The 21,836-nt window shown below is 52.1% G+C and overlaps 3 protein-coding genes and 2 pseudogenes across 3 annotated transcripts; 4 read left to right on the forward strand and 1 right to left on the reverse strand.

The window, feature by feature from the left end:
* On the forward strand, positions 1–3,686 carry SAPIO_CDS9588 (uncharacterized protein; the record flags this gene model as incomplete). The annotated part of the gene is made up of 5 exons (XM_016790942.1): positions 1–338; positions 903–1,129; positions 1,209–1,334; positions 1,470–1,942; positions 2,025–3,686. The coding sequence occupies 5 exons, from the start codon at positions 1–3 to the stop codon at positions 3,684–3,686; spliced, it is 2,826 nt and encodes a 941-aa protein (XP_016639452.1).
* Positions 3,687–7,357: 3,671 nt separating this feature from the next.
* On the forward strand, positions 7,358–10,195 carry SAPIO_CDS9589 (annotated as a pseudogene; the record flags this gene model as incomplete).
* A 1,967-nt stretch (positions 10,196–12,162) lies between these two features.
* On the reverse strand, positions 12,163–13,009 carry SAPIO_CDS9590 (Syntaxin 6; the record flags this gene model as incomplete). Its single annotated transcript, XM_016790943.1, has 2 exons — positions 12,163–12,883; positions 12,963–13,009. The coding sequence occupies 2 exons, from the start codon at positions 13,007–13,009 to the stop codon at positions 12,163–12,165; spliced, it is 768 nt and encodes a 255-aa protein (XP_016639453.1).
* Positions 13,010–14,149: 1,140 nt separating this feature from the next.
* SAPIO_CDS9591 lies at positions 14,150–16,048 on the forward strand (annotated as a pseudogene; the record flags this gene model as incomplete).
* Positions 16,049–20,431: 4,383 nt separating this feature from the next.
* Positions 20,432–21,779, forward strand: SAPIO_CDS9592 (uncharacterized protein; the record flags this gene model as incomplete). The annotated part of the gene is made up of 2 exons (XM_016790944.1): positions 20,432–20,455; positions 20,637–21,779. The coding sequence occupies 2 exons, from the start codon at positions 20,432–20,434 to the stop codon at positions 21,777–21,779; spliced, it is 1,167 nt and encodes a 388-aa protein (XP_016639454.1).
* Positions 21,780–21,836: the final 57 nt, after the last annotated feature.

The following is a 21,836-nucleotide window of genomic DNA, read 5'->3' on the forward strand; positions in this document are numbered from 1 at the left end:
ATGGCGTCTCAGGGTAATCCGACGCCGATTGCAATCAGCCCTGCCCCCGTGCTGGCGCCGGCGACCAGCAAGCCCGATGCCACATCAGTCCCGGGAGCCACCCTCACACCCGGAAAGACGACTCTGCAGAGGGCCTCATCGCCCCCGAATCCGAAGAAGCGCGCCTCTTCGAGCCCCGATGCTTCCGGTCCCGCCAAGGTCACCAAGAGGCGTGCGGCGAGGGCCTGCGTGTCATGCCGTGCTCGCAAGGTGCGGTGCGATGTTGTGGAGGGCGCGCCGTGCGGGAATTGCAGGTGGGACAACGTCGAGTGTATTGTGCAGGAATCTCGAAGGAGAAAGTGAGTTACATTTCCTTGGGTTTTCAATTCTTTTCATTCTGTCGTTCTCGCACCTCTTCCCCTCATTTTTTACTGTTTTATTCGATTTGGGATCTTGCAACCGTACGACTCCAAGCTTCCTCCATCTTGTGATCGCCTGTCAATTGCAGATGGATGCTTGAGCTGGTTGGTCTTCCCCCATCCTTTCCCCAGGATCCTGGCAGGCACTTCGGTGTACAGTACAACCAGGAACCATTGGTGACCTTTTGCTTTTGCTGGGTGGGTGTGGCGAAGACGGGTGAGCGGAAGTCCAGTCCCATGACCCTGCCACCACGGGACGAGGGGAGGAAATACCAGGATTGAATGCCCAGCAATGACGCAACCTGCATATCAATGCCAAAGACAGAGTGTTCCTTGTTTCCGTTTACTGGAACACTGGAACAATTCAAATGGCACCTTTCCGAAAAGGAAAAAACCCCATTGCTGTGCATGCACACCGAATTGTCATCTCACAACGAACGCGATGCTTCGAGAAGTACATTGAAATTGCCCAGAAACACTAACCAGTGCGCTTTGAATTTTTAGGAAGAATATCCATCAACTCGCTGCAAATGCTGCGGCCGCGAGGCACATGTCCTCGGGGGCCGAGGCCCAGGTGAAGCCTGTCTCCGCGATCGGCGCCAACCCAATCCCTATCACGAGCTCGCCGTCGCTACTTGGCACTGATGCGGCTGCTTCGCTGAATCCCGGCGCCGGGAACGCTGGCTTGTTTCTGGGTGCGGGATTGAGCGGTGCGTCGCCCAATCTGCTGTGTAAGTGTGCTTTAATCTATACTTTTTTTTCCCTGCATTTTCACATCCAATGTCACCCTGCCATCTTCACCTCGTACAGCAGACGCCGGTGACCACTCCTTTGGCTTCGTGGCGGTGGGTCACAAGTGCACGGGACGAGTCAAGTTGCAAGTTGCAATTGCTGCAGGCTCGGAGCAACCTCCTCTCCCCCCCCCCGCTGTCACATGTAAAGTCAAAGGAAAAACTGTGTCACGAAAGAAACGGAAAGGACCAGGAATGGCAAACTGAGCGAACGGAAGGTCGAAACGAAGGGGGGGAAGGACGAGTAATGAACGATTAACTAATCCGCATTAATCTCTAGACCAACAACCTGGCTACGGCAATATCACAGATGAGAACTCGCGCCGCCTATTGACGAGTCTTCTCAACCAGGTTGCCCTCTTCGGTGGAAATTCCCAATTCCTCGGGAACCCTGAGGAGCCCGATATCAGCACTCTTCTCCCGCCCTTCATCCGTCCATTCCCCGCAAAGGTCTCAGCCCAGGATGTGAAATTCCTGCGTGAGAAGGGCGCGCTCAGCCTGCCCAGCACTGCTCTCCAGAATGCGCTCGTCCAGGCCTACGCCGAGTACGTGCATCCTTACATGCCGCTCTTGGACATGCAAGACTTCCTCAGCCTTATCAACGCCCGCGACGGATCTCGTGGTCAGCTCAGCTTGTTCCTGTACCAGGCTGTCATGTTTGCCGCTACGGCTTTCGTCGACATGAAGCCGCTCCGGGAAGCTGGTTACCCCACTCGGAAGGCCGCCCGCAAGGCCTTCTTCCAGAGAACTAGGGTAAGCTTTGATTTTTAGCCCCCATGGCGGCGGTGTATGCTAGCTGCTTGCCCTTTAAAGTCAATCCTAATCGAGTTCGCAGTTGTTGTATGATTTCGACTACGAGTCCGACCGAGTTGTCCTTGTTCAGGGCCTCTTGCTGAAGACTTTCTGGTATGAGAGCCCAGACGATCAGAAGGACACCTGGCACTGGATGGGTGTGGCCATCAGCCTTGCCCACACCATTGGCCTCCACCGCAATCCCACGGCGTCGAACATGCCGCCCAAGAAGCAGAAGCTGTGGAAGCGAATCTGGTGGTCCTGCTTTATGAGGGACCGCCTTATCGCGCTTGGCATGAGGCGCCCAACTAGGATCAAGGACGAGGATTTCGATGTTCCCATGTTGGAAAAGACCGATTTCGACATCGAGTGCCTCCCTGACGACAACACCGTCGTCACCCCTGATTGCGCCGTTATGAGGGATCTCTCCGTCCAGGAAGACCTCGCTGAGTTGTGCGTTGCCAAGGCGCACCTCTGCATTCTCATCAGCCGTATGCTCAAGGCTCAGTACTCTGTCCTCGCAAGAGACAAGTCACAACCGGAGAACACGACCCATAGCACCATGATGCTGCTACCCAACAAGGCCAACAATGTGGAAATGGTCAAGACCGTTGACCTCGACCTCATTTCTTGGGAGAGCGCTCTTCCCGAGTCCTGCCAGTACCGCCCCCTCACACCTCTTGACGTTCGCGATGGAAAGTCGACCGTTGCCGTGCACCGCACGCTCCTCCACATGGTTTACCACACGACAGTGTCCGCTCTGCACCGACCTCAGTTCCTCCCCGCCTCGCCAGTCCACGCGCTCATGGCGTCTCGCCCCGTCCAAGAGATGGCGAGAATCCGAGTCCGCGATGCTGCCACTCGCATCACTCTGATGGCTGCAGACCTTCACCGATACAGGCTTGAGCGATATCTCCCCACATCTGGTGTTACCGTTGTTCTGCCCGCCATGATCATTCACCTTTTGGACATGAAGAACCCCGTACCCCAGACCCGCGAGCGGGCCATTCGGGGATTCAAGCAGTGCATGAAGGTCATGGAAAGGTTGCGAGATATTTACGCCGCGGCTGATTACGCGGCCGGTTTCCTGGACGGCGCGCTTCGCAAGGCCTCCATCGACCTCAGCGCCTCCTCCACACCCAACGTTACCGTACCACCGCCTCCTACCAAGTATACTCCTCATGGTGTTTCGGCGCAAACTCCTCCTCCAGAGAATGCGCCCTACATGACAACTCCCGAGGCGTCGTTGTACACGGCGAGCTACTCTCAAGAGCAGCCCGCCGCCGCCACCACTTTCACTCCTCCCGCGACTATGGCTACTCCCGTCGCGATGTCCGCCGCGTCCCCGCCTCACACGGAGAAGGACGTCGACTCCGCAACCTATGGACTCACTCCTAGCGCAAGCGGCTCATCTGAGGAGATGAACATGGACTACGACATGATGCAAAACGGGGGCCACAATGGCGTCTCTGGCCTCGGAGAGGGCAACTGGAACGCCGATGTGGATATGGATCAGTGGCTCCAGTTCCCTCCTGAAGGTGTCAGCAACTCTGATGACTCCTTCATGGCGGGCATGTTCAATGACGATTCCGCCGCGCAGTTGGCGCCTGAGCAGGTTCTTCCGTGGGCGACTGCGTTCTCAACGGAGGGTGCCTCTGTCGACCAGACCACTGTCGGCCCTATCGATGTGGCTGTTCAAATATAAAAAAACACTTGCTTTCTCTTTCCCCTGCCAGTACATCCCCCCTGCGGGGACTCTGGGCGTTCAAATCGGCTATCTAGCCCAAAGATACAAATCATGTAATCATTTCCTGTTGATTTCCTCTTTTTTTTTTTTTTTTTTTTATTTAACTTGTTCGAACACCCACGACGGGGACATTTTCTATTCTCATTATCTCGAGGGCTGGGAGAGGCACAAAAGCTATTCAGAAAAAGTTTTAGTTGGGACTTTTTAACGAGAAAGGAAGTTTCGGGGTTCCATGGAGTCGGGAAGGGATAAGGGAGTATTTATCTTGCTGTTGCCATGTTCTATATCTGGATGGACGGATTCTTTTTTTGCATTTTTTCTTTATATTTTACTGAGAACAGGCCGGTTCGAAGTGCCGTGCCAAAATACGAAGTGGGGCCGATGGCCCCGCATATGGCTCCGATTCTCGCCGGGATCCAAGCCCCGGCGAGATCGGTATTTATACGTTTGGATATGCTTTGTAGGAAGATGTATCTATCTATCTGAACTGGAGAGGGATGGGAGGGGGAAATCAAAACGAATATACGTTGCGAACATTGAAATTTGTTCTTTGCCTTGCTCGTGGTGATGTGAGTTGAGTGTGTGATGCATACCGATTAGCTGTTTAATCCGCAGATCCGGTGGCTATCGTTTTGAAGCTGAGGTGCTTTCTAGTCATACAGTTCGGAGTGCCCCGGAACTTTGGTGCTGGAAAACTGAATGATGGAATCAACGATTCCAAACCCATATTGGACGACAGGCATCCACCAGAGGCTCTATACTCCGTACTGGGGAGATACATGCGAGGAAGTCTGCTGACATGTGCTTCCGACATCCTCCGCCCACATCATCGATCTTACGGATTCTATGCACCTCTATAAACGCCCAGAATTTAGAGTACGAAGTACAAACTATTTTATCTGTCCACCTTTTAACAAGTGATCTTACGGCATACGTAACCTAACCCTTTAGGGTTTTCTTCCAAGAACCTGCCACCTTCTGTCAGGCTCGACAGAGGCCCCGCAACCGTCCCGACCTGGGGACGGGGCCTCCCCCGTAAAGACTCGGGGTTTCAAAACGTGGCTTTCGCGGTTGCCCCAACCAAATATCATGATGATTTTATGGGATAATAGCTTGGCTTATTACCGTTCCACTTGCCTTGGTTTACAGTTGTAATGTTTGCCTGAAGAAGAAGATCTTACAATGGTACGCTTGTTTCTTTCTGGGAGGTAAAAACGAAAGTCCGTCTCGTCTTGGTGCTCGCAGAGTTAGTTTGGCCATTCCCAATCAGAAAGCAGTTAAACTAAGTTTAGCTCGTTCCCAGCATTCCCCGCGAACTCAACACAGTGCCAGTTCGGATGAGATAAGATCCCTGTGGAGCTGAGCTGAGACACTTTTGAGCCCTTCCACAATCAGGACTCAAGGCCAGCTGTTGAGCCTCGAACCACTGCCTGCTCAGTTAACTGTGGGAGGGAACTCTCCCCTCTCCCCCACGCCACAACCTAGCCTGAGGAAGGAGCACACCGCCCCGCGGGGATGGCGACGCAAGCCTGAGATGACCTCATAATTGTATAGTCCAGGATTTGACTGGGATCTTTCACCGAAGTTGGTCGATGCGTCCACGTTGGTGCTGGCAGATTAGCCAAGCCCTTGTAGGTTCGAATGCAGGGACCTAATATTGAGTTGAGATGCCCCCAGCACAGCACGGCGGGAGAACACTCGAGCAGGCCGCCAGCAACGGGGGAAGTAGGCGACTCAGCTTCGGTGATCTTTTCTCTTGTGTTTTTCTTTCCTTTTTCTTTTCCTATGTGGTTTATTGGGCTGAGTGTCGCTTGAGAGGATTGAGACGCTGGTGACGCTAGTTTGGGTTGTTCAGGAGTCGTGATGCCGGGGCTTTGCGAACGATCAAATTACTGGGTAGTAAGGAAAGTTGAGTCAGTGGTATCTGCTATGACTTCCCTGGATACTGGAATGTACTAATGGGCAGACTGGACGAACACCGACTTTTACTTCGTACAAGTATCGAGAGATTGGGCGGTCTTGATCGACAAAACTGAGATATTCGTGCGATGGTTTTTTCTCCAAGGTTGTCCTCGGATACGACTTGGGTAATTTGATGGATGGCTGTCGATCATAGGGATTAGGCTATTGGAATTCTTCAGCTTATCCAGGGATCTTCAGAAGGCTATTTGGACTATCTGGACTATTTGAAGACTATGCTCATTTGGAGTTGTTGACTGGCGTCCTGTCCATCCAATACTGGACAAATCCACTACGAAGTAATGTACACCACCAATTTGCTGGGGGCCACAAACATGGTGACTATAAGGTACAGTTCCTAGGTACTAAGGTATACTAAGCAGGTGACTATGCGAGATGATACCTTTTCCGTTTCAAGAGGTACCCATGACACAGTCTTGGATGGTGGAGGTGGAGTCAGATCGATGCATTGTAATTTCTCAATCTCCGTTTGAAGAGATCAAACGTCATGCAAGGGTCTAACTTGTACCATACCAGCGTTACCTTGGCAGTATGCACTGTGTTCATCTGGTCTTATAGCGACCGTCTAACACCACTCAGAGGCCTTCCAGCATCCAAGACCCACCGGACTCACGAGATCTGAACCCACTTCAGGCACCAGTTCGTGTGAGTCTTACTGTGCCAGGTACTTGGGAGCGACCCAGCAAAAAGGTAGATTTGTCGTCGCAGTGTCCGATTGACGTACCACGCTGGATTGCAAATAATAATAGAATTGATTCATGGTTCATTCTGATCCCTGTTTTTGGTCAGTGGTCGTGTCCATTTCTCTTCAAAGCAATTTTTCCTTTTTTTCCTCGTTTTTATAAGTTTTGTCTCGCTTCCAGACACCGCATCTGTCCGATGGACGTCGTGGCAGAGCGTCGCTGTCCGAGACATCAACTCTCAACTCCCTTGCTGTGCCCACCTCCAGCCTTCTAGCAAACGGACTGGGTTTGGGGGACGACGACAAGTGCAGTGATCAGTGCTTTCGATGGTGTCCAGGCTTCATGTAGAAGCCACGGAATGACAAGGATCCTGCCGGACCGGGCAACTGCCTCATTTTTCCCCATCTTCATTTCCAACGTCTTCTCTCTTCTCCCTGAGAAAACCATCTGGTCCCTTACCTTAGACTTTCGCACTATTCCCCACCACCGTCGGCGGATTTCTCTCCTTTAGCACCTCCTAGAATCACGAGCACCTTCTCTTTTCTTGTTTCAGCTTTCTTTTACCTTTCGTCCCTCGCTTTACCTTTCCTCCTCGACCCGTCGTTCTCTCTGCCTGCCAAACCGATTTTCGATCCTTCTCCCGCATGTCCCAGCCACACTTCGATGATGCCGTTGTACAGATTTAACGACCTCTCAACGACCATGGGCATGTTTCCGATTGTCGACGTCGTCTTTCCTCCGGGGTCTTAGGGAACAACAAAACCTGCGAAAAACAGCACAAATTGCGAGATGCTTCGCGTCAGGGCCTTTCCTGCCGCGATAGTCCGACTAACCCAGATACAGCAGAGAACGAAAATCAACCCAATATACACACACACCTTTTTACTACCAAACTAAGCGACTGATCACGATCACACGACGACTGGCGAGGTCCACCTACCTCATTTTTTTTCTCTCCTAATCATTATGAACGACCCTCCTTTTCCCGGAATCTTTCCCACCGCGGGACAGCACCAACTTCGACCTACCCCGAGACGCCAATTTTCCCCTCAGACCCCGACCCGCCCGCGGCCCTCGGATGATCTCATAGCCGATTTAGCCCCGGGCTCTGCCGTTGCTGCCCTCCGCGATCCCTCTGTTACCCTTCAACGATGTTTAGATGGCGCCGCACCTTCCGAGAAGGCCTTTGTCATGCGAACCGCTGTCGCCTCGCAGACTATCCAGGAATGGCTGGATGAGCTCTCAGACTGGCCTTGGCCTGTGAGCGGCGGCTCCTCTGGCTTTCAGCTTTCCGTGACCGAGAGCCGTAGGACGATTGGCGGCACCGAGTTCTTCGATAGTATTCCCATTTCCGATACGTCACGATACGACCGAAGAATCGAGGAGATAAGCCACGAGATGGATCAGTTGGGGATAGAAGAGATCAAAGCCCACGTGCTTCACAACCACATCATGCCCCTTTCAAGGCCAGGCACGCCAATGTCGGTGATCTCGGACTCGTCTCGGATAACGACTTCATCGCTACTGTACACTCGGATGGAGGATATGACGGCTGTAGTCACGGCCATCGTCGTGCAGGCGCTACCGAACCTGTCAAGGTTAACGCGCATGCTCAACATTTGGAATATTCGAATCTCTGTTCTCCGCCTGATACCGAGCTTCTTAGAAGCTATCGAAGATGCCGAGGTTGCCCTTCGATCGGGGTGGGATGCGTTATTCTTACCGTCAAAGACAGTTCCCGGCGAAGATGTCAGCGTGCTCGGGGAAGATGTGGGCACGTTTACGACGATATCGAAGAAGGACTCTCAGATCATGCGGCTCGTGCTAGAGAAGAAGGTGACGAGTCCCGGCCGCATCCTCGATTACATGCTGGACTGTCTAGAGGGGCTTGACGACACACTGCCCGACGAGTGGCTGGATCGGATGGAGGCTGTGGAGCGTGGGTACAGCGATTGGGTTGTTGCTTGCGATGCTAAGATCCGCGAGGCCGAGTGGGCTAGAAGCGCAGCGGAGGAGCGGAGAAAGTCTCTTCTTCTTGTACAGCCTGAACAGCTCAAAGCTGTTGCACCCCCCGTGGCCCAGACAACAAATCCACCTGAGCCTGTCATTGATGTCATTGATGTGACGGTATCCGATGTCAACCCTGCGACTCCTAACGCTTCTACCGATCCTGAACTTAAACAGGTCGACACAGACGACGTCGTAGAAGCCAACGATACTGCGCGGGATGATGGGGGTGTATCGGTTGATGACTCCCATCCCAAGGATAGTGTACAGCCCAGCCAAGAACAGTCCATCTCCGACTCGGATAGCGAGGACTATGAGAGAGAGGGAGGAGTACTCATCGACGTTATCTCAGAGCGATCCACGTCATCCAAGGATGTCTCCGCAGACAAGCAGACCGGGGTGTCCTCGGACCGAGACCGAAGCACAGATGGAGAAAGCGAGGATGACGGAGAATTACCGCCTTTACCGAGCGACGTGAACTTATTAACTCCCGGAAGCGGCAAGGCTCCCGCTTTTTCGCCCGTCGGCATCGACGAAGAAGGATTACTCGATTCCTCTCCATCCCTCATCGCACGACCGAGTCAGCTAGATATGGAGGACGACGCAGTCAGCCTGTCTAGCTCCCCGCTTTTGCGCGCAAAGCCTCGGGCGTCCTCCGTGACGTTTAGCGAGTATCTCCCCATTCCTTCCATCGAAGAGGACGACGAGGACATGCGGCCTACCACGCCGTTTACGGAATCCTTCCTCGAAGATATGGACGAGTCTCCTAGTGTGTCCGGAACGCCGAACAAATCAGGAAGCGTAGACGATCAACTCCAGCAGCAGATTAGCGACATTCTGGAGGGCATTCCGGCCAAGTTTACCCTCACTTCCGAGCCTTCGCGCACCGTCAACCTCAACCCTCCCGACTTCAAAATGCCACAAATGCCGCGCATCAAGAAGTCCGCACCCACAAGAGATCCATTGCGGGATTCGCTGCGGAGTAGCATGTCCGGCGTTTCCTCTAGAGCATCGACCCCGGGCTTCACACTCGCGCCGGCGTTCTCGAAGAACCCGCGACCTCGACAAAAGAGCACGCAGCAGGACATCAAGGTCTACCACCTTTCGCGGCCGACGGGTGAGGCCCCGATCAAGCTCTTCATCCGGTGCGTGGGCGAGAACGGCGAGCGCGTCATGGTCCGGGTCGGCGGCGGCTGGGCGGACCTCGGTGAATATCTCAAGGAATACGCTTCGCACCACGGTCGGAGATCCAAGGGCGCCAACACGGACAAAATTGAGATTAGGGATCTCCCGCGCGCTGGATCCACGAGCAGAGGCGGTATCGGTTCCAGCCCGCCGAGCAGGCCCGCGTCGGCCCTCGATTACTCCCCCATGACGCCGCTTCACGTCAAGAAGACTAGGAAAAGCTTCGGCGCGGGCGACGATCTCGCCTCGACTGTGTCCTTCGCGCGACGACCGCCTATGCCTCCTCACACGCCCGTACCTAACAACAACAACAGCAGCAGCGCGCCGCAAGGGCAGGAACACACGCCGTCTTCCGGCGCGTCGAGTCGGTCTCGATCAAGCTCGCGACTTAGTTGGGGCGAGGCCGATAGTCCGATGCTCGGACTCGCCGGACCGACAAGCAAGCCCGTCGAGATGAGCGAGGAGAGCCGCGCTTGGGTGGAGAGCGTCAAGGAGAAGGTGCGGCTCGCTAGCGGCGAGCGTAAAGTCTCTACCGGCCTCGAGGGGAGAGAGCATCTGTTTGGGGAGATGGGGAAAATCGGTGGCACCAAGAGGTTGTTCCGAAAGACCTAGACTCACCCACTTACATCTACTGCTCTCAAGTGTGGTCATTGAACCATTGATGCAGAACATTCGATACCTACGCCCAGACTTTTACTCGACATTTTAATTTCACGACCTTTTTTTTTTTTTTCTCCTAACAACATTGGCGTACTCGGGGACATATGAACGGTGTCAAAAGGAAAGCAAATCCGACACGGAACGGCCACGGGGCATTCTCGGGAACTATTTCTAGCAGCGTACATGGAGAGGATCTCCTAATGTTTTCTCTTTTTTTTTTTTTTTTTTCCTTCTCTTTTCTTTTATTCTGGTTCTGCATTGCCAGACATACACACACTCATACCCTGCGAGCACACATTCGATCTTTCCTATCTGTTATCTTTTTCTTTTCAAACTCGATGCCGTTTCTGGTTTCTCTCTTACCACTCGATTGCTGTCAGTACTCGAGCAGCATCCTAGCATGGCCTTTTTAAGCCATTGCGTCCAGTCCTTGACTCTCTGTCTCTATCTCTCTTACACACCACACTGTTGATTCTCACACACAAAAGAGTTTCGTACTACTACTCCTTACTACTTACTGATGAGGGGAGGGGGGTGTCGGCTTTAGTTTTTGGTTTGCTTATTCTGTTGTTAGAAGGTAGATGGCATTGATGAATACCCAGTTTCTATTTCTTCTCTTGTTCAAACAGATTTGCAGAGTCACTTTGTGATGAATGTGATTGTTTCGGCGAATTAGGGAAGTGTCTATGAAGTTAACCTTGTCGAGAGAGACAAACAGAATGGAAAGAAGACGAAAATTAAACACAAAGTAGACACGACGACTGGGTTAAATTTAGCAGTCTAGTCTACTTCTCTAAACGAAAAGGGAAGAAATTAAATCAATGAAAATAAAAATAAAAATGAAACGAGGAAGAAGTCAAAATCTCTCTCTCTCTCTCTCTTTCCCAAAGAGCCCAAAAACGACAAGGACAGGATTCGAACCTGTGCGGCCGAAGCCATGTGATTTCTAGTCACACCCATTAACCACTCTGGCACCTTGCCTTGTATCTCTGATGTGGATTGGTGGATCTCTAAGTGGATTTATATTGCGATAATTGATCCAAATCATCGTAATGGCAATTAGGGATGGCAGCGGGTTACTGGGCTGGACTGCTCCTTTTTTCCCCTTTCTCGCTTCACCGGCTCTCCTTTCCTCCACAGACCCACACAACCCTCATTTTAAATGTCTCCATCACCGCCTTCTCGTCTCCACCACCCTCTTTTAAGCGTCGCATTAAACAGGACGGAGTACGCAAAACGCTACCAGGTATACAATCCCACTTAGCGGACCGAGAATCCAACAAGGTACGAGAAACCCTGGAACGGGGCGCATGGTTTAGTGGTATAATTCCTCTTTAGCATAGAGGCGGTCCCCGGTTCGATTCCGGGTGCGTCCAAGGATTTCTCTTTTTTGGCTGTTTCGCTTTTTTTTTTTTATTCTCTTGCTTCTCAACTCTTTTCTTTGTAGTGTGTTTATTTTTATCTTTTTTTAACATTTATTTTCCCCCTTTCCCTTCGGGTTGCTGGCTCTGAGTCTGATAATCGAAGGCTCCTCGGTGGCTTCAGTGGGAAATACTCTCTCAGCAGATCGGGAGGCAATCGAAGGAGAGACCGCACGAAGAATACCTTTGTGATAGATCCTATGACATGTTCACCTCGCTCTTGACAATGCTCTGTATCGAAAATGATAAATTGATTCCATGACGCTAGAAACTCCATGCTCCGAGAAGTGGTATAGCCGTAAAGGGACTGTAGCCATGAGCCAATCCAGAAAGAAAATAAAAATAAAAGAGAAAAAAACATCCTGAATCCCCTTTATCCCGTCCGCGAAACAAGTATCGAAAAAATTGAAACTGAAAACCACAGCAGCCCAATAATAGCTACACGAGCCCGCCGGCCCTCTATACCCTTTCACTCTCCCCCGGTTGGCCTTCCCAACTCTATAACACCACCAGCAAAACAAGCAACAGAATCAACGCAAAGATCAACACAGCAATACAGCAACTACTCAACGTATCCTCATTCCTCCGCATAATAAACTGCAGCTTCTGCATCCCCGTCTGCAACCTCCCGCCCACGCGATCCGCCATCTCATCCACCACGTCAAGCATATGACTTTGCTCCTCCAGCTCCCTCCCCATATCATCCGCCTGTCTCCTCAAGTTCCCCACCGTCTGGAAAACACCGTCGAGATGCGTGTCTTGCTCCCGGAGCATGTGCATCTGCTGCCTCTGCTCAAACTCGGCGTAATGATCCTCGTCCTCTTCCCCCTCATCCCCTAGCCCAAACTTATTAGGATCGGGTAATATCGAATCATCGGCTGGCGCCTTCCCGCGCGAGGTGTTTTTCCTCGCCCCTCCCTTTAGAATCTCCTCCTTCATATCGTCTATCTCCCCGCGTACTTCTTGCACCGTCCGTCGTCGCCGATCGACCTCGGCCTGGCTAAGCCCGAAGCGGTCGGGGGCCGACTCGGCGGCTGCCACGGCGTCGGAGAGGTCGGTAACATCTTCGGATAAGGAGGCGAGGGAGGATTCGAGGTCGGAGAGGGCGGATTTAAGTTCGGGGGTGGGGGAGGCGGCGTGGGTGGTTGTTGTGAGGGAGAGAATGCGGAGGTAGGAGGTGAAGAGTTGGCGGGTTGAGGAGAGCTGGGAGAGGACGTCTCTGTTTTTAGGCGCAGAATATTGGTTAGCTCTAGGGACATCAGATGGAGATCCGGGCTGAGAGGGAATGGTGGACGTACTGTTGTACTTGGAGGAAGGGGTCCTCCTCGTTAGTTGAGGACATCATGTTTGACAACCGCTACCTTTCGGATAGAGCCAGATCTATATTTTCATATCGAGAGAAACGTGGGACGCAGCTTGCGGCATCAGATGTCTTTTGCAGAGAACTTGTTAGGCTTCGATATTCGTTCGGATGCGCGCCGCATAAGGCCAAGGTGACGTTTGGGAGGTGCCTGGATGCTGGGCCGGTAATTCATCGGAATTGGATTCACATGCCTCGAGTCATTGTCGACACGTTCAAGCAGTGTCGATTATGTAATACGGCCTTTCACCTCGAAAATCTCGTATCCACATCTTTAAGTGGAAGGAAGCATCCAACAGCTTGTTTCCATTCCCTTGAATCACCACGCCAGAATTTTCTGAAGTAAAGACATATAACTAATTCCCCGACGCTGGGGTCACACCGAGTGGTCCGGGATGAAGCATCCTGAAGAGCACTCGGTGAAAACCTTGCGCTGAAATGCGGTTTTCATAGGCTTTCTATTCGAATTGGAGAGCCTGTTTTTGTTGGACTTTTTTTGGGGGACAACAACCTGCAAAAATGCAATGCTCGGCTAACTGAAAACTTTTGCTTTTGCATCCTTTGGGGGGGGATTTAATTTGCATTTCCTACAAACCCTGCCATTTAAACCATTCTTCAAGTTCGATTCCACCCTCCTTGGCTCGACTAAAACTCGAGGACTGGGCTGCTGCTGGTGAGCCTCGACTAAAACTCGAGGACTGGACTGCTGCTGGTGAGCATCAGCTGTCTTTGTTAGGAATTCCAACCTCAAAACAACAATATTTGTATATGAAAGAAAAGCCAAATAATAGCAATATTGGTAATTTTGGATGAAGGAGAAGAGAAGCAGAGGGATAACCAAGATTGAACCATAACTAGCTCTCACGGAAATGCTCTCAGTTTCCCCGGATATCACTTTACAGGCGCTTGGCGCTGGAAAGTAGCCGACTGGTCGTAAAAGGCGCTCGCGCTTACACCCGAACCAAGAGGGAAAAAAAATGGTTGAAAAAAAAAAAGACCCCGCATAACACCCAAAATTTCATCTCCGACTAACACACTCGCTCACTCTCACTCACCACCCCCGGATATATAAAACCTCCTCATCACGAAACCTCCACTCCCGTCTAACCCCCCTCCCCCCTCAAAATGATCCCCGAAAAACCTCTCCCCTACTCGGAAGAGTTTAACTCCCCAGAAGAATACATCAATGCCCTCCTCCACTTCAGCACCACATCCGACCTCTTCCAAATCCTCTGCGGCGGCGTCCACATCCTCGACTTCTTCACCTCGGAACCCGGGCTCTTCGCCACCGTTTTTGATCAAGAATGGCGCGAGTTCCTATTACAATGCGACATTATGGACTTTTTAGATCTTCTCATGAGAGATGATCTCGGCCAGGATAGAGGTGAGAACTTGACCAAATCGGGAGTGAAACCTCCAAAGGGCCTCGTAGAGTACATCGCGCAGATCCGCAGGTTATCCCTCGACCGGTCCTTCACGCCCAGGAAGCAGAAACTCCCCGTGTTACCCAGGAAAGTTGCGCTGGGGATGAAGACGAAGAAAATCCACGAAGTCACCAACTTCGCCGACTACGTCGACAGACTAGTCGAGGACATCTGCCAAAGTAATGATAACGACGGAAAGGCACAAAAGCAGCGGCAGGCCATCACGCACCTCGTCGACTTTGGCAGCGGCCAGAATTACCTCGGCAGGACCTTAGCCTGTCCGCCGTACAACCGGCACGTCGTCGCCGTCGAGGGCCGCGAGCACAACATCGCGGGGGCCAAGAACCTGGATCGGATGGCGGGCATCGCGAATATGCCCGAAGTCATCCGGAACAAGAAGCTCTACCAGCATCTCGTCGATATCCAGACGCCGGAGGAACAGCTGTCGCCGAAGGCGCGGAGGAGATTGGCTAAGGGTCTCGAGGCCCCCGTGGATCCCGTTGCTGATTTGCGGCCCCGCGAGCAGATTGGGTCGGAAGACTCTTCCTATGTGTACGAGGACGGTAAAGGTTCCGTCCAATATATCGTGGGCAGATTGGAAAACGGCCATCTCGGACACATCATCTCCAAGATAAAAACCCCCAAAACTAATGACGGTGGTGCCGGGCCCGACACGGAAGAGCAGCCCGCTCAAGGAGAGGAGAACGACGACCAAAGGCTAATGACCATCTCAATCCACTCGTGCGGGAACCTATCCAACTTTGGAATCCGCTCCCTCATCCTAAACCCCTCCATCCAAGCTGTCGCCATCGTAGGATGCTGCTACAACCTCCTGACCGAGAGACTCGGCCCCCCCGACTACAACTACCCTTATATGCGCCCAAGCCTACAACCTCTGAACGGACGCGTGGCTCGCGAGTCCGCCAAGTACGACCCCGAAGGGTTCCCCATGAGCGACAGGTTCGTCAACCACGGCGGGAATGGCGTGCGTTTTAACATCACCGCCCGCATGATGGCGTGCCAGGCCCCGCAGAATTGGACCGAGAACGACAGCGAGGATTTCTTTACGCGGCACTACTTCCGCGCCGTCCTGCAAAAGATTTTTCTCGACCGCGGCGTCGTTAGTAGAGTCCGCCACCACCCCGACGGTGGATCTACTACTGCAGCGGACTCGACCTCCGAGCAGCAGCAACAAGAGCAAGAGAGCCCGTTTGATATGAGCACGAATCCCGTCATCCTCGGGTCTTTGCGCAAGGGCTCCTACGACTCCTTCAAAAAGTACGTGAGAGCCGCCGTGGCCAAGCTGACCACGAACACCAGCTACAAGCAATACGCCGAGGTGATGGAGGAGAAGATGGCACGCATGACGGACGAAGAGATTGAGCACTACGAGAGGATCTACGAGCCCCGGAAAAAGGAAATTGCTATCGTCTGGAGCCTGATGGCTTTCAGCGCTGGCGTCGTCGAAGCTATGATTGTGACGGACCGATGGCTCTTCCTCAAGGAGCATACCGACATGGTTAAGCATTGTTGGGTAGAGTCGGTGTTTGATTATAAGCAGTCGCCGCGAAACCTCGTCATAGTCGGCATAAAGAAATGATGCCCCCTTGGCTGGCCTAGAAAGCCTACTGTGGGCAATAATTCTGGCTGCAAAATGAGGAATGAACAGTGAAGGGGAAAGAGGGAGAAAAAAAAAAAATAAACGAGAGGAAATGCCCAAGCTACTCAGAAGGCTCTGCAGCCTGTGTAACGTAGGAAACGTGGCCAGGACCGGGGGACCAATTCATTCTTGGTCCCAAGATCGCCATGTAGATTCGGCGAGATAGGTTTTCAGCACTCGAGTTTCAGGCGGCTATGGCGGCTGACAGGCCGGCACTCGACAAAGAGACATTGGCCCTCTTCTCGGATGCAAGGAATTCCTTGAAGCAGCTAGAAGCGTTCCAAATATACACGTAGCACCGAAGCGGAACAAGTGCAGAGGTACAGACAAGAGAGACAGCGATCGAGGTTTATACGGAGTCCATCAAATATGTCTGGGGATAAAGCTGAGGGAGAGAATTCGAGCGGTTGATGGGTTCCGATCACTGAGAACCGAAGCTCCGGCGGATGGACCTGCCCGTCTTAGGCGTGGGGGTTTTGACGCTATGTAGGTCAGCCATTTGTATCCACTGATAGGGGTCAGAGCCGGTGGAGAATCTCATTCACGACCACACGATCTATCTGCTGCGTTGAATAGCAACGCAAGATAAGGAGGGCGCATCGAGGGTGAACGGCAGAGCCAAACTCTCTGGCATACTGTACTGTGGCCCTGTCGAGTGGACCTTCGAAATCTCGGTGGTTCGGAAACCGTACAGAAAAGGTGCAGGTCTCCCCACACCCCCGCTCATTTCCCATCCGCCGACCACCTCTGTACTTGTATGTTGCCGATCATACTATTCGTATTGAAGACAGATACCGGTCGCAGCAGCGGCAAATCTGGCCGGGACTGAGTGGCTGGGAAGGATCAATTAAGTGATGTTGGTTCTGCGTTCATGGGCTTTGGGCTAATTTCGTGCAGGACATGGCTTGGTAGTGCTTTAGTATGTAGGTATGCGCCAAGCAGGTTAGCGAGAAGGGGCTTACCCACCTGGGCGGATATCCACAGCAAAAGTTGGAAGACAGCATGGACATCTCGATGATGAGAGTGCACTCCTACACTGGATCTCGAACGACCTAAAATCCTAGGACCCCAACCCGTATCCAGGTTGTCATCATCGTGGGTGGAGGCGAGCTGCTGTCAGACGGTGATCCCTATAACACGGCCCGTTTTATGAGTCCACATTGAGCGAGCTCTCAAGCTCGACGTCGTCGGTTGCGGTTGTTGTTAATGGTTGAAATACGAACTTGAGGGGCATGCTTCTCCTCTTTGGTCTTTCTCCTTTTCCCTATTTCCCCTTTCTTTTTTCTCACTCTCTTCTTCTCTGATCCTTTTTCTTTGTCTACCTATTTTATTCCATTTGAAATGAAAAATTTTTTCTTCTTGGCGACTGGATGCTTCCGCCAGGGTCTGTCGAAAGAAAGGTCTGGTCAACAATTGGTCGGTCAATTTGTGTGACAATGCAGTGATGATCATTGAAGATCGGAGAGGTCTGCGTCGAGTGCGTCCTCTGATCGCATCATCCGTTTGTCTCGGTTGCCATCATGCATCGTGTGGGCCTCTCAGCTAGCCAGGATGGAGATGTTGGAGGGTGTCACCTCGAGCATGGGTGCCTGTAAGCACCTAAGTTTGGAATTGATCTTGCATCGAGATGTCTTGGATTGTAAAAAGCCAAAAAATTTCACGCGTTGCTCGTTCGAGAAGTCGAGTTGCAACCAAAGGATGGTGGATCAACTCCAAAACTTGGTGGTTGCGTTGATGAGAGAACGGGATTCTCCAGATGGAATCCCCAAGAATATAACAGGTACATCCTTCTGGCTCAGATGAAGCAGTTCGGAGCATTCGAGATCAAGCACGTTGAGTCGCCTGCCAACATCCATGTCGCCGGATCAGCGGCTGTGCGTAAAAGCTCCCCCCGCCTTTTCTCCCGTGCTGTCAAGTTGTCAACCTCCCGGAACCCTGCAGAAGCAAGGAAAGTTGAAGAGAGGTGACGACCTTGCAGGGGTGACACCGTGACAGGCTCGTCCCCCCATCATCCCTGTCCCATCCCTATTCTGTCAAGTGGGATGTTGGATGTCAGGGAGAATTCAACACTTGGTTCAGGAGGTGGTGGCGGATTCCGAGGGATCAAAATCACGACATCAGCCCTAGGTCTTTCATCGACTCTGCATCAATGGGCGGATATTGAAAATGTCTGGCTGCTGAAATGAGGCTTCTCTTGCCAGCTTCCTCAAGGCGTGGTTGATCGTTGGGTCGAACCATATAAAAGTTATAAAGTCAGGTTCGGGAGATGCACGGCGATCACATGAAGTTACTACAATGTAGGAAGTAGTGTACACTGCGCATACCTCGAGTTTCACACTTCGTTCCTGCCTTCCCTCTTCCTGGATGATCTCGCTCTTGCCTTCCCAGTGTTTGAGACCGACTTCGTGGGGAAATGGTCTTTCTTGATTCGTATTGCATTCATCCTGAACCTTCCCTTCCACTCCAGTTACGACTTCCTCATATACTACAGTGGTTTGTAAAGTATTAGACAGTACTAATATCTTTGCTATAGAGATACCTTAATTCGAAACGTTGAACGTTGATCTCGACGGTTCGAGTGAGATCAACCTTGACGCTGTGTTCTCAACGCTGAACAAAATCGAAGGGCATTTGATACGACTGTCGCATCAATCTCCCACCACCCACCCCGCTCTCCCTCAGCCCCCCGCGAAAGCCCCGCAGGGGAATGGCACCAACAGACAGCAGACAGTATGCACTCTTTCCATTAGTGCAGGGTCCAGCGCAATATCCAAAGCACAGTACGAAGTACACTAGTGTGAAGTGCGTCATGCCGTTGTAATGGGGGGTCTAGACCAACTAGTGTAGTATAAGTACTTCGCGCAGTGTACTTCGTAGGGCGCATACGTTAGTGAAAGCGTGGGCTCTTCTGAGCCAGGCAGTACGGAGTAAGCACGCCCACTTATTGCCAGCGTTGGTCAGACTTCTGTCAATCGTCAAGACATTGATCGATCAATACTTCGTACATTGAGGTTTATCGTCACACAGGTCCTTGGAGCACGCACCCCACCCAGTCCTGCTCCGAATTGTAGACTAGGTTCAATGTTGTTATCCAGTGACGGTTGTACTTCGTAGTGTATGCACTAATTACTGGCTCCACGAAGTAGGCACGAGCTACGTCGGGTCGGGATATCCTCCCCTGCTTCGGGCTTCGGGCCACGGGGACCTACCTCGTCTGGGTCTGGCGTTATCGAGAACATAACGAGATCAAGCCCAGACATGTTCTAACAACATCCACTGTAAATTTTAAACTAGTGTGATGCCCCCCCCCCGATAAGATATTGCAGATGCCGATGTCAATATTATCATCGCTCCATTGTCATTGTCATTGCATCGAAATCAAAGGTCTTGCCATGTGGGCAAGGCCAAGGCTTCTCCCAACACAAAATGTATCCAATGTACAGAGGAATCTCGACTATCAATTGTGTAGTGTGTTTGTGTAATACTTAACCTCCAAAACCCGGAAATCTTCCCCTTCAACGCTTGCCACTACCAATAATAATACTCTTAAGAAGAGTCATCCTCGTGCCGGATTGATAAACACCATCTTCTCTTGTACTTCTTCTTACTCCTCGCCCGAATCCCAACTCCCCGCCATCTCGGATTCCTTTCGTCATTTCCCGTGATCTTGTCCACATTCTTCGTTCCGCGTCCTGCCCACCACCTAGACTAGTTTATACCATTTATACCATTTGGACGAGGCTTTGAACTTTGTGCCCTGGTATTCCTGCCTCGCCTGGCTATTCCATTGTCAGCCCTCGGCACGTTCTAGTGCGAGGCTTGTTGATGTCATAAAGCCCACGTTACTCGTCGACGTTACCTTCGTACTCTTCTTCGCCTTCCATCGGCATTCATTCCTCTATTTTTCCCTTTTTTCCTTTTCCTTTCTTTATTTTATCTTATTTTATTTTGGCAGCTATCCCCTCGAGCACCTACAAACGGACTCCTTCAATCTCGCAAAGAAGGACGAAAAAAAAAAAAAAAAAGAAGAAGAGAAATTGCAGAAACATTTACTTGTGTTCGTCTCATCGCATCTCGTCTCGGAAAACTGCAACTATCTTCCGGCGCCTCCTCCGCGGTCCCGATCTCCGAAACGCTTTCTCCCTGCTGCTCCCGGCCGGCTTTGCTTCCGAGTGAAGCCCTTGGTTTGATGTATACTGCATCGCTCCGCATGTCTCCCACGTCGCCTACGCTGCAACATCCCGTGCCGTCAACCGGAATTGGACAGAAGAAGACCCCGAAGTTTGCCTGAGCGCTACATTGTAACCAGACATTTCATTGATTATGAATGCTCAAATAAGTTTCCTCGTATGTTATTAATGCCAATGATTTCTCTCCATTGCTGTGAGGGCCGGTATTTGGAATGGAAAGGAGACCGTTACGCAAGATAGAAATAGTGCTACAATTTCTATTGTGTAGAGCTTCCCAGATATCATGGCCTGGGTCATCCTGAGTACATGCTGACTTTTCCCTCTGTCTCTTGATATAGGAAGGGACTTTTACCCTCATACACATCCCCCTCCAATCCTACCCGTGTCTCCTCCAACCCCTCATCCGCGTCCTCCTCCCCCAAACCCAATCGCTCAAGGGAACAACATCTCCCCCTAGCCGCGAGCGCGACGGCCTAACCACCGACGACCAACATGGCTTCCTCAACATCAGCGTGACCCCCCTCGAGTGCTCCGTCGTCTGCCACAGCTCCTGGGCCAAGAACGTCGTCGAGCCCGCCATAAAATGCCTTTCGAAAGCCGCCGCGAAAGCCGTTTCCGTCTCCACCGACGACTACCTCGTCATCTCCGTCATAAGCGCCGGCATGGATGCCGCGAGCCGAGTCATGGAGCTGACGTCGCCTCTCGCGCTGGCCGGAATCCCCATCTTCTTCATCGCCACGTATTATTCCGACTTTATCCTCGTGCCTAAAAAGGCGCAGCATGCCGTTACGCAGGCTTTGTTGGCGCGCGGTTTTCAGCTGGCGCAGAACGATTCCGATTATAGGTTTAGGGGCCACGAGAATGCGAGGACGACTGCCGCTTCGAGTCAGGCCCTGTCGACGACCGTGACGGAACTCCAAAATCGAGCGTTTGATCTTCTCCGAAAAAGCAACGTCGTCCCGTACATCGAAGAGGGCCTCCGCCTCGTGCAGTGCTCCGGACGCGAAGTAACCCATATCAACCAAGAGTTTTCTCGCCACTCGTCGTCGTCGCGCAGACCTGGGAACGGCCACACTCGCCGCCCGTCGTGGCTGGATAACGTAGACACGAAACTTTACACGGCCATGATATCGGCCTTCGTCTCGCAACCGCGATTCCTCTCCGTCACCTTGGCGAAAGATGACCCGCCCTCGCTACTCCTCGATAAATTCCTCTTAGACATCTTCGGCGACTCCCTCGTTGGCGATACCGAGGGCGAGCTCGTGCCCATCTTTTTGGATCTGTCTAGCCTCTCGTACGAGGCTACCGGTATCGTATGCGGCGTGGCTGGGAAGCTGGTGGGCGATATGGAGAGTCAGGGGAGCTCGGAATTGTCGTATCTCTCGACCGCGAGAGCTGGGGCTGTTATCCTCTCCACGAAGCAGGCTATCCGAGCGTTGGATATATTGAAACCGATGCTGGACAAGCAGGAGGGGAAGTAAAACGCTGGTTTACCAATGGGCGTCTTGGTATAGATTGCCCAGCTTGCGTTGTAACTG

Source organism: Scedosporium apiospermum (assembly GCF_000732125.1).
Source record: "Scedosporium apiospermum strain IHEM 14462 chromosome Unknown SEQ_SAPIO_0143, whole genome shotgun sequence".
Lineage (NCBI taxonomy): Eukaryota > Fungi > Ascomycota > Sordariomycetes > Microascales > Microascaceae > Scedosporium > Scedosporium apiospermum.